Source organism: Eubalaena glacialis, chromosome 4 (genome assembly GCF_028564815.1).
Source record: "Eubalaena glacialis isolate mEubGla1 chromosome 4, mEubGla1.1.hap2.+ XY, whole genome shotgun sequence".
NCBI lineage: Eukaryota > Metazoa > Chordata > Mammalia > Artiodactyla > Balaenidae > Eubalaena > Eubalaena glacialis.
Genome location: NC_083719.1, coordinates 179,979,297 through 179,992,753, shown reverse-complemented (window position 1 = coordinate 179,992,753; position 13,457 = coordinate 179,979,297). Strand labels below are relative to the sequence as shown.

Here is a 13,457-nt window from a genome sequence, read left to right as displayed (position 1 = left end):
AGAACGTGTGTCTCAAAATCGCACAGCTGGTGGAAATGGCCGAGGCGGGATTCGAACCCATGGCTCATTTCGAATCGTGCCACCCCCCCCCCCCCCCGGTTTCCACAGAAACAGGCACCGGGTGTCTCCATAGCAACCCCTCCGCGGTTTCCCGCGACCTGATGCGCATGCCCATGTGGTGACGTCATCACGCAGCGGGGCCTCACGTAGTCGCCTCGCCGGCGCCGGAAGTGAGCTGTGCGGTGCCGGAAGCAGCCCGCAGAAGAGGCCTCGAGGAAGAGACGGTGGCATGGGGCAGTCGGGGCGGGTGAGGCGCGGCGGCCGGAAAAGCGGGCAGCGCGGGCGGGGTCCCGGCGGTGGCCGCGTTGCTCACCTCTCGCCTCTCGCCCCCCGCAGTCCCGGCACCAGAAGCGGGCGCGCGCCCAGGCGCACCTCCGCAACCTCGAGGCCTATGCCGCACAGCCTCACTCTTTCGTGTTCGCTCGGGGCCGCACGGGTCGCAGTGTCCGACAGCTCAGCCTGGACTTGCGGCGGGTCATGGAGCCGCTCACCGCCACCCGCCTGCAGGTCTGCATCGCCCAGCCCACCTCCACCCGCCGTGGGCCCCGTCTTCTGCGGGGGTGGCTCCATCCTCGAAACCGCGCGAGGCCTCAGTCTCCTTGGCTGGAGAAAGGAACCCTTATGGGGACCATCGTGCCTGCCTCTCAGGGCTTTGAGTGGCAGCAGCGAGGGCGAGCAGATGAACGCACCCAGCTTGGCTGGGTGCCTAGGGCTGGTGGTTAAGAGGGGACTCTGGAATCAGCAAAGCTGGCTTCTCTCAAAGGCCTCGATCAAGTTACTTAACCTGTCTGGGCCTCAGTTGGCTTATCTGCAAAATGTGGTGACACACAGTGTCGAGGGACAGAGGCGGTGCTCAGATTCAAGTCTGACTGGCTGTAGAAGCCAAGAGCATTCCACTCTTCTCTCCTCCCCCCTTCTTCCGAGGGTTAAATGCAAGAAAGGGCATAACAGCTTAAGCGTATAGGCTTTGCTCAATAAGGGGATATCAGTGATCATCCCTTTTTCTTTTTGTCGTTTCCAGATTCGAAAGAAAAACTCTCTGAAAGATTGTGTAGCAGTGGCTGGGCCCCTTGGGGTCACACACTTCCTGATCTTGAGCAAAACGGAGACCAGTGTCTACTTTGTGAGTGGATGCTCTCACCTCTCACTCCCCCACCCCCTCCTCCTCCCCCAGCTCTCATGATGACCCCTTGTGCCTCTGAGCTGCCGTGATTCTGGCTTCAAAGTAAACGCTCTGAAGAGATGGGCAGAGGTTCCCATTCCCCCTGCTCCCTAGTTGGACACCTCGACCCTCACTGATCCTTTTTTTCTGTAGAAGCTGATGCGCCTCCCGGGAGGCCCTACCTTAACCTTCCGGATCAACAAGGTAAGGACTAGAGGTGGTATGAGGCCTCCGAGGGGTAGGAGCTGGGTTTGGGGATTGCCCCAGCCACGTGTGCTTGGCGGTCACCCACTCGTCACCCTGTCCTACAGTACACCTTGGTGCGTGATGTGGTTTCTTCGCTGCGACGTCACCGCATGCACGAGCAGCAGTTTGCCCACCCTCCCCTCCTGGTGCTCAACAGCTTTGGCCCCCACGGCATGCACGTGAAGCTCATGGCCACCATGTTCCAGAACCTGTTCCCCTCCATCAACGTGCACAAGGTGGGCTGGGCCAGGCGTGGTGGGGCAGGCAACAGTTACACGCACAGGCCCTTGGGTTGATTGCTCCGTCTTCACCTCCTAGCACTGAGGCTGAGAACTCCAGATTCTGAGGTCGAATCCCATTCATAACGTTCTGTGACACTGGGCAAGAGGCTTGCCCCGTGAGCTGCCATCCCATCTGGCAGGTGGAAAACGATGCCCATAGTGCTTTATTTTCTAAATGTGCGTTGAGTGCTGCTCTAAGTAGAGTAGCGTGTATTGTGGCTCCATTTTACAGAGGGGGAAACTGAGGCTGACAGAGGTGAAGTCGCTAGTCTCAGGTCAGATACGAGGGACAAGAAGGCAGGACCAGATTTTTAAAATCTGTCTGGCTGCAGAGCCCCTGCTTCTAATCCCTGGCACCAGTGGATCTCAAATTAGCCTTGTTAGATGCCAGTCACCAGGAAGTCCGGTGTCAACGGCCTCAGTGGGCCTCGGAACCAGGATTTCTAGCCAATGTCCAGGTAGCCCACGGACACCAATTGCAGCCCCATCCATCCCTGAAGTGCTGTCAGCACTCCGTGCCCTTTTACTGTGAGGTTTCAGGAGTGCAGCCATAGCCGGGGCTTGGAATGGGCTCCAGCACACAGTGGGGCCTGGGTGCAGCTCACGTGGTGCCGTGCCTTCTCTTCTCTCCCTTCCAGGTGAACCTGAACACCATCAAGCGCTGCCTTCTCATCAACTACAACCCTGATTCCCAGGAGCTGGATTTCCGCCATTAGTGAGTCTGGGGTGGGGTGGCGGATGTGGCCCCGCTCTGCGGCCGATGACAGCACGGCTGCTGAGCCTCTGATTGCTTAATCTCAAAGTACACCCCCTGATGGACCGTGGAAAGGGTTGGTGGGGGGTGGAGCTGACCCGCGACCCCGTGGCTCCTGACCCCCGTTCTCCCTCGCTCTGACCCCTGCAGTAGCATCAGAGTTGTCCCTGTGGGTGCAAGTCGTGGGATGAAGAAACTTCTTCAGGAGAAGTTCCCCAACATGAGTCGCTTGCAGGACGTCAGTGAGCTGCTGGCCACGTGAGGAGGGCTCAGGGTGGGGGCGGGGGGCCACTGCACGCCAGCGAGCCCCAGAGCTGTCCCAGGAGCCTGGGATCCCCTGCTGAGCCCCGTGTGTGCCCCGCACAGCGGCGCAGGGCTGTCCGAGAGTGAAGCGGAGCCGGATGGCGAGCACAATATCACGGAGCTGCCCCAGGCCGTGGCAGGACGCGGCAACATGCGGGCCCAGCAGAGCGCCGTGAGGCTCACCGAGGTGAGGCCCAGCCCGGGGCAGGCCCCGGTGGCTTCCCCTGGTCTCAAGGAGGGACTGACACACCCTCCCCCACCCACCTCCCCCGTTCCTCCAGATCGGGCCTCGGATGACACTGCAGCTCATCAAGATCCAGGAGGGTGTAGGAGAAGGGAATGTGCTGTTCCACAGTTTTGGTGAGGACGGGGCTGGAGGGCAGCGGGGTCTGAGGCCTGATCGAAGGTGGGTCTCAAGGTGCTGGGGGGCTCCCCTGGATCTTGGTGAAGGTCTCAGTGGCTGTCTCTTCCCATTTAGTGCACAAAACAGAGGAGGAACTGCAGGCCATCCTGGCAGCCAAGGAGGATAAGCTGCGGCTCAAGGCCCAGAGGCAGGACCAGCAGGCCCAGAACGTTCAGCGCAAGCGAGAGCGGCGAGAGGCCCACAAGTGTGTGGTCACCAGGCGGATGAGGCGGGGTCCCGGGCGCAGGCTGCCACGTTGACCAATGTTCCTCCTCCAGGAAGAAGAGCCTGGCGGGCATGAAGCGGGCACAGGCAGAGGCTGATGGGGACAGCGATGCAGAGGACCCCGGGGCCCCTCCAGAGGCAGAGGGGGTCAGCCAGCAAGAGGAAGAGGAGGATGAGGCCGAGTATTTCCGCCAGGCTGTGGGCGAGGAGCCTGATGAGGGTGTGTGGCAGGCAGGGGTCGGTGTAGCTGGGCACCGTGGGCTTGTCTGCCCCTGTGCCCTGGTGGCCCTGACACAGTCTCTTCCCACAGACATGTTCCCAAAGGCAGCCAAGTGGAGGCGGCCTGCCGGGCCCCCAGGCAAGAAGCGACGGGTAAAGGAACGGAAGCCAGACCGAGGCAGTGACCGGAGGCCTCCAAAGGCCAAGGGCAGACACCCGGGGGCCCAGGCCAAGGTGGGACCCAGAGGGGCTGCCCGGGACCACAGGCGAGGCCGACCGTGGCCACCTAAGAGAGTAGCCTGAGGCCAAGCCTGGGTGGCAGGTGGAATGCCCCAGATTGGGGCCTGAGAAATGCTGCCCTGGGCTCCCCACCTCCTGGGCCTCCAGGTGCAGCCCTCGGTTTCCTTTCGTAAAGGAGAACTGTTTTCCTAACCTCTTCCTCTAATAAACCGATTTCTCATGAGCCTTAGTCTGCGCTTGAAATGGTGGGCCTGGTTTCTGCCGGAAGCCTGGGCCCATTTCCCCGACCCTGGGCAGTGGAAGTGCAGGGCCTTGTTTCACAGGCAAGGGTGACGGGCAGATCTGACCCTGCTTTGGTGCCTTGGTGTCCTGGGCCCCTCCTCCAGCCTACCAAGGGCCCCCGCAAGCAGATGGGCCAGCTCTGGAGGATTGGGTGTCATGAGGAAGGAAACCGGGGGTGGAAGTGAGGCGTGTGCCCAGACCCGCTCTGCAGGCTGACGGAGGTGCTGCTGGGAAGGGAAGGAGAGGGGCCGGCAGTGCTGCTGGTAGCTCAGCAGAGGACCGTGTGCAGCACAGCACACGGGCTGCAGACCCAGAGGCAGGCCATGCGGGCCACGGCCACCACCACCTCAGGTGAGGAGCCAGCACTGCGGGGTCAGTTGAGCCAGGCACACATCCAGGGTCATGGGGGTGGAGGCGGCCGGCTCCTGGAAGGCAGAGGGGAGAAGGGTTAAGAATCATGTCTGGACCGACTTCCTCCCAGGGTGGAGGGATGGGATGGGAAGGCAGAAGTGAGAGTGGGGTAGCTGACCCGGTCAGGGGAGGGGTACGTGCACCTCGCACAGAGCTCCTGGCCAGCCTGCTGGACCAACTGGGAACAGGCCAATTCTCAGGTTGGAAAGTTGAGGCTGAGTGGGGCGTGTGAAGGGTCAGCTGCAGAGCTCAGCTTTCCCCCAGCACTGCTTAGTCCCAGGTGCTGTTCTGGGCACTGGGAAGCCAGTAGCAGGGCACTGCCCCACCCTCAGGAGGGAACATTCTGGGTATTTTTCTTACAGTGATCAGATGGAGATACAAGCTGTGGCAAAAAAATAAGCAGGGTAGGGGACCAAGGGTGCAGTCACAATGTTAGGGTGGTCTCAGGTCCTCTCTCAGGACCAGACCAGGAGGTGGTGAGTGGGACAGCCTTAAGGATGCCTGTTGCCCGTGACTCAGCCAGTGCAAAGGTAGGCTGTGCCTTAAGGAACAGCCAGGACACCATGGTCACAGGGAGCTGGGAGTGGGAAATGAGAGAGCCAGTGGGGTGGGAGGGATAGCTCCTGCAGGGCCTTGTGCGGAAAGGTGAGCGCTGGCTTTTCCTCCATGTGAGGAGGAAGCCGGGGAGGGCTGGGAGGATAGGGATGTGACCTGTCTCAGGTGCCCTTTGGAGGCTGTGAGAGAACAGATGGGTGAGGGCCAGAGCAGGGAGACCCGAGTGGAGCCAACAGGTAGATGGTGGGGGCTGGACTTGGGTGACACTAAGGGGGTGACAGATCGGACTTGGAGTTGTGTAGTGGGGTGGGACACTCCCCTGGGCTCCCTCTCCTCCACCCCAGGCCCCGATGGCTCTGGGTGGTCACTGCCAGGTTACATGCGTCCCTGGTTCTTTTTCTTTACTTTTATTATTATTTATTTATTTGGCTGCGTTGGGTCTTTGTTGCGGTGCGCGGGCTTCTCATTGCGGTGGCTTCTTTTGTTGTAGAGCACGGGCTCTAGGCACGCAGGCTTCAGTAGCTGTGGCTTGTGGGCTCTAGAGCGCAGGCTCAGTAGTTGTGGTGCACAGGCTTAGTTGCTCTGCGGCATGTGGGATCTTCCCGGACCAGGGCTCGAACCCGTGTCCCCTGCATTGGCAGGTGGATTCTTAACCACTGCGCCACCAGGGAAGCCTGCGTCCCTGGTTCTTGCTCCAGCTGGTTCTTGATGGTGCGGGACACAGAGAGAGCCTGAATGAAGGACTCTGTGCTTCTAACCTCTCTGGGCCTCTGGGCCTCTTCGTACAGATTCCCTCTGTACGAAGGAGCTGTGGTTGGCCCCCGCTCCTGGGTGTGTACTCAGCGGAAGTATGCCCGCAAAGGGCTGCTGGCGCACAGTCGGTATGGGTGCCAGTGTTTCCGACTCTGAAGGTGGCGGGAGCCATGGTCAGGGACAGGGCTGATGCAGCAACGCTCTCTGCCCCAGGTCCCACACGCTGCCCAGCCAACTTCTCAGCGGCTGCTGACCACATCCTCAGCAGCTTCCAGGAAGACTTTCTGTGGCCCATGCTGGTGGCTGTGTTTCTGGTGGCCTTGGCTGGCAACAGCCTGGCCCTGTACCGCTTCTCCACCCAGGAGCATCGCCCTTGGCACCCAGCCGTGATCTTCTCAGCCCAGCTGGCAGTCAGCGACCTGCTCTACGCCCTGACGCTGGCCCCGCTGGCCGCCTACTTCTACCCACCCAAACACTGGAGCTACGGGGAGGCTGCCTGCCGCCTGGAGCGCTTCCTCTTCACCTGCAACCTGCTGGGCAGCGTCATCTTCATCACCTGCATCAGCCTCAACCGCTACCTGGGCATTGTCCACCCCTTCTTCACCCACCGCCAACTGCAGCCCAAGCACGCCTGGGCCATCAGCGCTGCTGGCTGGGCACTGGCGGCCCTGCTGGCCGCACCCATGCTCAGCTTCTCCCACCTGAGTGGGCCACAGCAGGAAGGCAAGTGCACTGTGGACAGGCCTGATGCCTGCATCAAGTGCCTGGGGACAGCAGATGACAACCAGCTTGAGGCCTACAGGGTCTACAGCCTGGCGCTTGTGGCACTGGGCTGCGGCCTGCCACTGCTGCTCAGCCTGGTGGCCTACGGCGCCCTCGGGCAGGCCGTGCAGCAGAGCCACGGCATGACAGCGGCCAACAAGCTGCGCGTGATGGTGCTGGTGGCCAGTGGCATTGCCCTCTATGCCAGTTCCTATGTGCCCTACTACGTCACGGGGGTGCTCAACGTGTATGCCCGGCAGCGCTGGAGAGCCCTCTGCCCAGGCTTTGCAAGTGTGGACCAGGCTACGGCGGCGCTGGGCTGGAGGACGTACGTGGCCCACCAGGTAACACGGGGCCTCGTTCCCCTGGCCATCTGCGTACACCCGCTGCTCTACATGGCTGTGGCGCCCAGCCTGGACTGCTGCCACCGACGCTGCCCTGGCTGCGGGCAGGGGCAGGCCCCAGAGAACGCGGAGTACTCCGGCCAAGCCCTACCCCTCAATGTCACAGCCACCCCCAAAACCTCGGGGCCCCAGCCCCCTGAGTTGAGCCCGTGACCTGGCCCATCTTCAGCCCCCTCCTCATCACGAGACACTGTGACCCAGCAGCAGAATGCAGGCTGAGAGCGAGCAGGCCCCTGGCTCTGATCCCCCAAGAGGCCCTAAGCCAAAACTTCCTCGCCAAAGAAAGGCCTATAGTGGGACCAGGGAGCGCCCAAGCCAGAGCAGCAGGAATTGCCACCCACAGCAGTAACCCCGGGCAGGGCCAGGGAGCAAACCCACAGCGGGGGGAGGGAGGGGGGGAGGGGGCCTGGCCCCGCCCGCCACAGTGTGAGTGACATCTGCGAATAAATGGAACAGCACAGGGTGATGCAGACCTTTTATTGCCCTCGGAGCCCCCTGCTTCTGGAGGCTGCCCTCTGTCGCTAAGGATCCCGGGGCTGGGGGCCGGGCAGCAGCAGCCGGCTTAGTTGGTTGACGGCCTAGAGAAGGAAACACAAGGTGGCTGAGGATGGGACGCATGGGGGCTTCAGACCCCTAAGGGAATCCCAAGAGCCCCCCCTACACCCACACCACAGGGAACTCAACGGGGATGATGGGGACGGGGCAGGACGAGACCGGGTGGCGGCGCAGAGCACACGGTGAGCCAGACCGGCGGGAAGCAGCTGGCCCCGCCGCGCATGGGCTGTGCGCCCCTCCGTGAGAGGAGAAGGACAGTAAATGACCTGCGCCCCAGGACAGCCTTTGTGGCTGTTAACCTGGCCTGGGGCCTGCAGTCAGCCCGAGCGCCTGTGGGCCGCGACGCCGCGGGGGGGCGGGGGAAGGTAGGGGTCTCACTTGGCCCACTCGACGTTGAGGATGAGGTGGTCGTAGCCGAAGCCGGACACCCCGGCAATGGCGCGAGCGGCGTCCTCGCGGCGGTGGAAGCTGATGAAGGCAAAGCCCTGGGGGAGGGGGAGGGGTCAGGGACGCTCAAGGCACAACTGGGACCGATGGAGGACCCCTCCCCGCCCCCCAGCCGCCAGCCCACCTTGGACTGGCCGGTGGTCTTGTCCTTTGCCAGGTAGATGCGGGAGATGGAGCCGAAGGGCCGGAAGAGCTCCTGCAGGTCGGTCTCACGAGTGTCCTCGGACAGGTTGGTGACGCGGATGGTGGCGTTGTCGTCGGCTGGGCGGGCAAGGAGAGGCACCTGTAAGGGGCCGGCCCCGCCCGCGGGATAATCACAGGGTGCAGGGAGGTGCCCATGCGCTGGCCCAGTGCCAGCTGCCCTCGCCACCTCACCTCTGCGGTTGGGCTGCATGGATTCCCCGCGGCGGCTGGCTCCATCCCGCAGGCTCGGAGGCACATACTTCCCCGTCTTGTTCTGAGTGGCCTGCACAGGCTCCAGCTCTGGAGACCAAAAGCAAGGCCCAGTCAAGCCTCCCCCGGCACAGACCTGCCCCAGGATGCTGGCGGCTCCAGCCACGGCCCCGCCCAAGCACCATCTGTCAAACCACAGGTGATCGGTTGACTCCTTCAAGGCCTTGTGGTCACAACGACTTAAAGGTCACATGCAGGAAGCTGACACCACCTAAACACCCTGCCGGTGGCACAAGAAGAGCGAGAGAACCCACAGGGGTTGACAGCAACGTCCAGCCTCACAACACAGGGGACGACAGGTACACAGGGTTACGGACAGCCCCCAGGTACCTGCCCCTGGGCAGGTGACAAGTGGCTGCACACACAAGTCATGGGTGTAGAGCTGTCCAGACTCAAACTCACCATCAGCAAATCATAGTCACCTGGGTGAGCCGCTCCTCGGTGTGGGCGCGCAAACACAGCGCACTCCAGTCAGGGAACTCACAGACACATCCGGGGAACAACCGTCTCCCCACCACTCACGGTGTATGTAGTCACACACGTGGCCGTGCCCACGAGCGGCTCTCACAGCCCCCAGTGAGGAGAGACAGGTGACATCACCAGCAGTCAGAGCACCCACCTGCCAGTCTCTCTCACACAAACGAACGTGGCCTGTGGTCATAGCCTTGCAGTGCGGACGCTGCTGTGTGGGAGGCGACAGCCGCCAGCAGTGGCGGTCCCGTTCAGACGCCAGGTGACGACCCACGACTCTCCCAGAGGCGCACACAATCCCCGCCCTCCGCCCCACAGCCTGCCAGCCGCATCCCCGGGCCCTGGCACCTCCGGGCAGCTTCTCCTTCTCGCCAGTGGACAGGCCCAGCTGCTCGGCCAGCTCCTTCTGCATGGGCCCCAGCGTGTCCTTGTAGGGGCAGCGGGTGGTCCAGTGGTCGCCCTTGCAGATTCGGCAGGACACGATCTTCTGGCCCTTGAGCTTGTTCATCGGGTCCTCCTCTTCCTGGCAGTTCAGATCCTGGCGGGGCAGGTCGGAGCAGCTCAGACTGGTCTGGCACAGCCCCGACACCACCACCACCACCCTGGCCACTGGCCCCCGGCCTCTTGGCCCACTTACCTCTTTGCTGGTGATGAATGTCATGGATACATCATCGCTGACGGTGGTGGTGGCCACATTGGGCCCTGGTGGGTCAAACTCTGAGTTCCCAAACTTCTTCCAGTTCTGAGCTCAGGGCGGGATAGGGGACAGGTCAGGGCAAGGACAAATGGGACCCCCTCCACTGGCACCCTAGACTTACAAGCGCCACCTCCAGGGTGTCTGGGCCTTGAACCCCACTCACCACCCTCCCCAAATGCGCCTCAAAGCAGTGGTGATGACAGTTCCTGTTCCCTGAGTGCCTGCCAGGCCCTAGCTTCACGCCAGCTCCAGGAGGAGAGGGCAGCTCTCAGCCCCATGTTCCAGATGAGAGAGCTGAGGCTCAGGGGGGAAACAGCTCCACAGCCAACAGCTCCTGGTGGGGGCCGTGCAGGTGGCGGACCAGCTCCCACCATGGAGTGATGCTCAGGGGTGTGCAGGGTCACCCGGACTTCCAGGGGCCTTGAGCTAATTAAACAACCTGAACCTCAACTTCCTCCCCTATAAAAAAGGGACCACAATGCTCCCCACACCTCCCCGGAACGCTACGGGGACTGAATGAGAAAATACTTCCTGCAAGACACCTGGGTCTAACACAGAGAAAGTACGCAGGTAATTGTGCCAAATGTATTTATTGCTATCACTTCTTCTGCTGTGACAGCCACCTGAGGGGAAGGCTTGGCTCTGTTCCTCCTGGTAGACAACCCAAGAGGAGTAAGAATCAACCCCACCCACTGCTGCACCTGCTGGACTTTTCAGGGCCCCCATAGAGTGCAAACAGGCCTCAGTTCTGCTCCAGTAAAACAAGTACAAACAGTTAAACCCCACTTCTAAAAATAAAAGGTACCGGGGAAAAGGATTCCGATCTTTCTCTGAGTCAGCCCTGAAGGCGCCCCCAAAACAGGAGGAGAAGAGTCTTACCTTCCTCCTTTTTTTTTTTTTATTCTTTTCTTTTTTTGGCCACACTACGCGGCACGCGGGATCTTAGTTCCCCGACTGGAGATCGAACCCGTGCCTCCTGCAGTGGACGCGCAGAGCCCTAACCACTGGACCGCCAGGGAAGTCCTTACCTTCCTCCTTGCCACAGCCTTTGAGGCCTTCCGGGTCTCAATTCTGAAGGTGCGGACAATCTGTAGACAGAAGGGGAGACCTTTGGGCTTCCTGCTCCTCAAGGTTCCTGGGGCCAGGGGATCTTCCTCATCAATGCACCCAACACACATCATTCTCTCCTTGTCCAAGTGCCCCGAAGCAAAGGGCACCCACCTCTTCCCCAGCCTCACCTTGAACTTCTTGCCATCCTCATCTATCTTGTACTCGGTCAGTGTCTTGATGTTTCCATTGATGACCTCCTTGGGAGGCGGCAGTGGAGCTGGGCGAGGGGAAAACACAAGAGGGACTGAGCCCTGGGGAATGGGGACCAGGCGGGAAGGCGGCTGGGGAGAAGAGGCAGCCCAGGGATGGAGAGAAGTCTATCACTCACCTCCCGGCAATAGTTCAGGCTCTGGGCTGGTATCCACGGCAGCCAGAGGGATCCCCTTGAGGAGCTCGCTGGTGACACATTTGTCTGTGAAAGGGAGTGTAGGGAACAAAGATCAGATGGAGGGGCAAGAGCTCCCAAACCGAAATGGAGGGACCTTTGGGATGATGTCCGCACCAAGAGCTGAGAAAGGCGGAACCAAGGGCAGACGCCTGGCCAGGAAGTGTCCTGGGATAGCCGTCCGGGGACACAAAGCTGGCTGTAGTAACTTCCAGCAATGGCAAGCATAGGGGATCCCTGGCACCCGGGCGCTAGTACAAAGGCAGGAGAGAGGCTGTTACAACTTCCTCCCCAGAGGAGGGGAGCAGCTGTGCTGGTACCAAGGATTTGGGCGGTGGTATGGGAGGAAGAGGAACTGGCTGGTGAACATCTGGAATTGGAGATAGGCTGGCCCGGGTAAGGATGGCGCGGGGCAGGGGCTGGCCGTGAGGGGAGATGCAGGGTCAGACGGCGGTGCCAGGGTGGGGGATTGGAACAGGCAGCAGTGACGGCCTGGAGGGCTGGCTGTGGTGATCCGGGGCGACAGGGCAGACTCACCGTCCTCTCCCTCCTCTTCCACCTGGTCGGCCCAACTGGGCTTCGAACTGCGGGGACAAGTTTGCCAGGAGGAGGGCTGGGTAAGGCAAGGCCCGGCTCCCGCGGCCTCGGCGCACCCAGGCTTCATAATACCCCCTAGAACGCCCAGTCCGCCTCCCAAGCCTCCCTCCATGACCCCAGACTCACTCAAAGTCTCCGGTCGGCATTGGAACGCCTTCTCCACGCAGCCCAAGCCTGGGCCCAAAACCGGAAGTGAGAGGAGCACGAGACTTCCGATTCCGCTGCCTAGAGCAGCCCGACCGCCGTGCTCCACAGCGCCCCCCTACGGACGGAGGTAGAGGCGCCGGCTGTGTGAGAGGCTGGGCGCTGGTACCCTGCTAGGTAGCTAAATAGAATCGCAACTCATTTACGTTTTTTAAAAAATTAAAAATTAATAATAACAACAAAGCTCAGTTATTGAGCTTTCACTGTTTGCAGGAACTGTGGGGAGAAATTATTATTTCCATTTTGCAGCTGAAGAAACCAAGGCTGGTCTTCCTTATCTGGAAAGAGCTTTCCTGATTCAAATGATCAAGATGTCAAGTGGCCCCCTCAACCATTCTTCCTCCTTTGGTAACTTTTTTTTTTTTAGCCGCGCCGCGGGGCTTACAGGATCTTAGTTCCCCAACCAGGGATCAAACCCGGGTCCCCTGAAGTGGAAGCGCAGAGTCCTAACCACTGGACCACCAGGGAATCCACAGTAACATTCTTGGCTCCCTGAAATGATCTTTTCCATTTACTTGTTTACTGTCCAGCTCTCCCTCTAGAGCATGCATTCTCAATGGGAGTGATATGGCTCCCAAGGGGGCCAAAACTAATTCTTGGGTGGCAAAAACAAAACAAAACAAAACAAAAAAACCTTAGACATGACAATGGCTTGTGGCCATCCGAAGCCAACCCTCCCAGACAAAATCTTATTCCTAAACATTTACTTTCTGTTGTTAGGGAGAAATTAAATGTAATTAGATTAAAACTGATTTAAATTAAAGATAATTCCATTTTTCTCCTATAGAGAAGCAATAATGAAAAAAATAGTAAAAACTGCTGTAGACTGCTGCACAAAGCAGACATTTGCCTGCTTCGTTCATCTCTGGGTCCCCAGCACCCACAGGGTGTCTGAAATTAGTGCTCAATTAATGGGCATTTGGGATGGGGTAGGAACCATATTATAAAGGACTTTTTAAACTAGACTAAAGAGCATAGGCTCTTTATCCTGCAGGCTGTGGGGTGTGGGTGAGGTCACTGACATGTTTTGAGTGGTGACCCAATGTGACCAGATTTTCTTGTGAGAAAGGTTATTCTGGAATCCTGTAGAGGATAGAGTGGAAAGGAATAAATTAGCAAGAGTCCAGGAAGGAGGCTGGGAAAGTAAGTAAATAAAGAGGGTGGTTGGGAATTCCCTGGCATGCAGTGGTTAGGACTTCAAGCTTCCATTGCAGAGGTCACAGGTTCGATCCCTAGGTGGAGAACTAAGATTCCACAAGCCATGCAGCGCCACCAAAAAAAAAAAAAAAAAAGAGGGTGTCCACACAGAAGAAACTATTATAAAGTTTGTACAGAGAGCCTATAAACATTTGTGCAAACTCACTCAAGTTTACTCCAAGGAATGCAAAATCCAAACAATGTAGCAGATGGGCAAAACTGTAAAAAACTGATCTTACCCAATGGTAGCAAAGCTGTAGAGAAAAAGACACTCCCACACT

General features: G+C 59.5%; 2 protein-coding genes and 2 non-coding genes across 4 annotated transcripts; 3 read left to right on the top strand and 1 right to left on the bottom strand.

The window, feature by feature from the left end:
* Nucleotides 1-230: 230 nt before the first annotated feature.
* On the top strand, nucleotides 231-7,397 carry LOC133090385 (suppressor of SWI4 1 homolog). Its single transcript, XM_061188787.1, has 13 exons — nucleotides 231-307; nucleotides 397-567; nucleotides 1,082-1,183; nucleotides 1,376-1,426; nucleotides 1,534-1,704; nucleotides 2,388-2,464; nucleotides 2,654-2,761; nucleotides 2,870-2,993; nucleotides 3,088-3,166; nucleotides 3,285-3,414; nucleotides 3,488-3,654; nucleotides 3,745-3,831; nucleotides 6,108-7,397. Exons 1-13 carry the CDS (start codon nucleotides 290-292, stop codon nucleotides 7,211-7,213), a joined length of 2,391 nt encoding a protein of 796 aa, XP_061044770.1. The 5' UTR covers nucleotides 231-289; the 3' UTR covers nucleotides 7,214-7,397.
* LOC133091624 (small nucleolar RNA SNORD105) lies at nucleotides 1,228-1,313 on the top strand. The gene has a single exon (XR_009700956.1). It is a non-coding gene; the product is annotated as a small nucleolar RNA SNORD105 (small nucleolar RNA).
* Nucleotides 2,497-2,574, top strand: LOC133091630 (small nucleolar RNA U105B). The gene has a single exon (XR_009700961.1). It is a non-coding gene; the product is annotated as a small nucleolar RNA U105B (small nucleolar RNA).
* A 126-nt stretch (nucleotides 7,398-7,523) lies between the features above and the next one.
* EIF3G (eukaryotic translation initiation factor 3 subunit G) lies at nucleotides 7,524-11,985 on the bottom strand. The gene is made up of 11 exons (XM_061188786.1): nucleotides 11,902-11,985; nucleotides 11,716-11,762; nucleotides 11,122-11,205; nucleotides 10,922-11,010; nucleotides 10,712-10,771; nucleotides 9,624-9,728; nucleotides 9,335-9,524; nucleotides 8,438-8,545; nucleotides 8,187-8,323; nucleotides 7,994-8,100; nucleotides 7,524-7,638 (listed from the first exon to the last, which is right to left on the bottom strand). Exons 1-11 carry the CDS (start codon nucleotides 11,919-11,921, stop codon nucleotides 7,623-7,625), a joined length of 963 nt encoding a protein of 320 aa, XP_061044769.1. The 5' UTR covers nucleotides 11,922-11,985; the 3' UTR covers nucleotides 7,524-7,622.
* Nucleotides 11,986-13,457: the final 1,472 nt, after the last annotated feature.

What these genes read in the sequence shown, in the direction of transcription:
- EIF3G (XM_061188786.1), bottom strand. Translation starts at nt 11,921, where the DNA reads ATGCCGACCGGAGACTTTGA. An exon ending in ATGCCGACCGGAGACTTTGA is followed by an intron (nt 11,763 to 11,901) that starts GTGAGTCTGGGG and finishes TTGTCCCCGCAG; the next exon opens with TTCGAAGCCCAGTTGGGCCG. An exon ending in CATTCATCACCAGCAAAGAG is followed by an intron (nt 9,525 to 9,623) that starts GTAAGTGGGCCA and finishes CTGCCCCGCCAG; the next exon opens with GATCTGAACTGCCAGGAAGA.
- LOC133090385 (XM_061188787.1), top strand. An exon ending in TCACCGCCACCCGCCTGCAG is followed by an intron (nt 568 to 1,081) that starts GTCTGCATCGCC and finishes TGTCGTTTCCAG; the next exon opens with ATTCGAAAGAAAAACTCTCT. An exon ending in TAACCTTCCGGATCAACAAG is followed by an intron (nt 1,427 to 1,533) that starts GTAAGGACTAGA and finishes CCTGTCCTACAG; the next exon opens with TACACCTTGGTGCGTGATGT.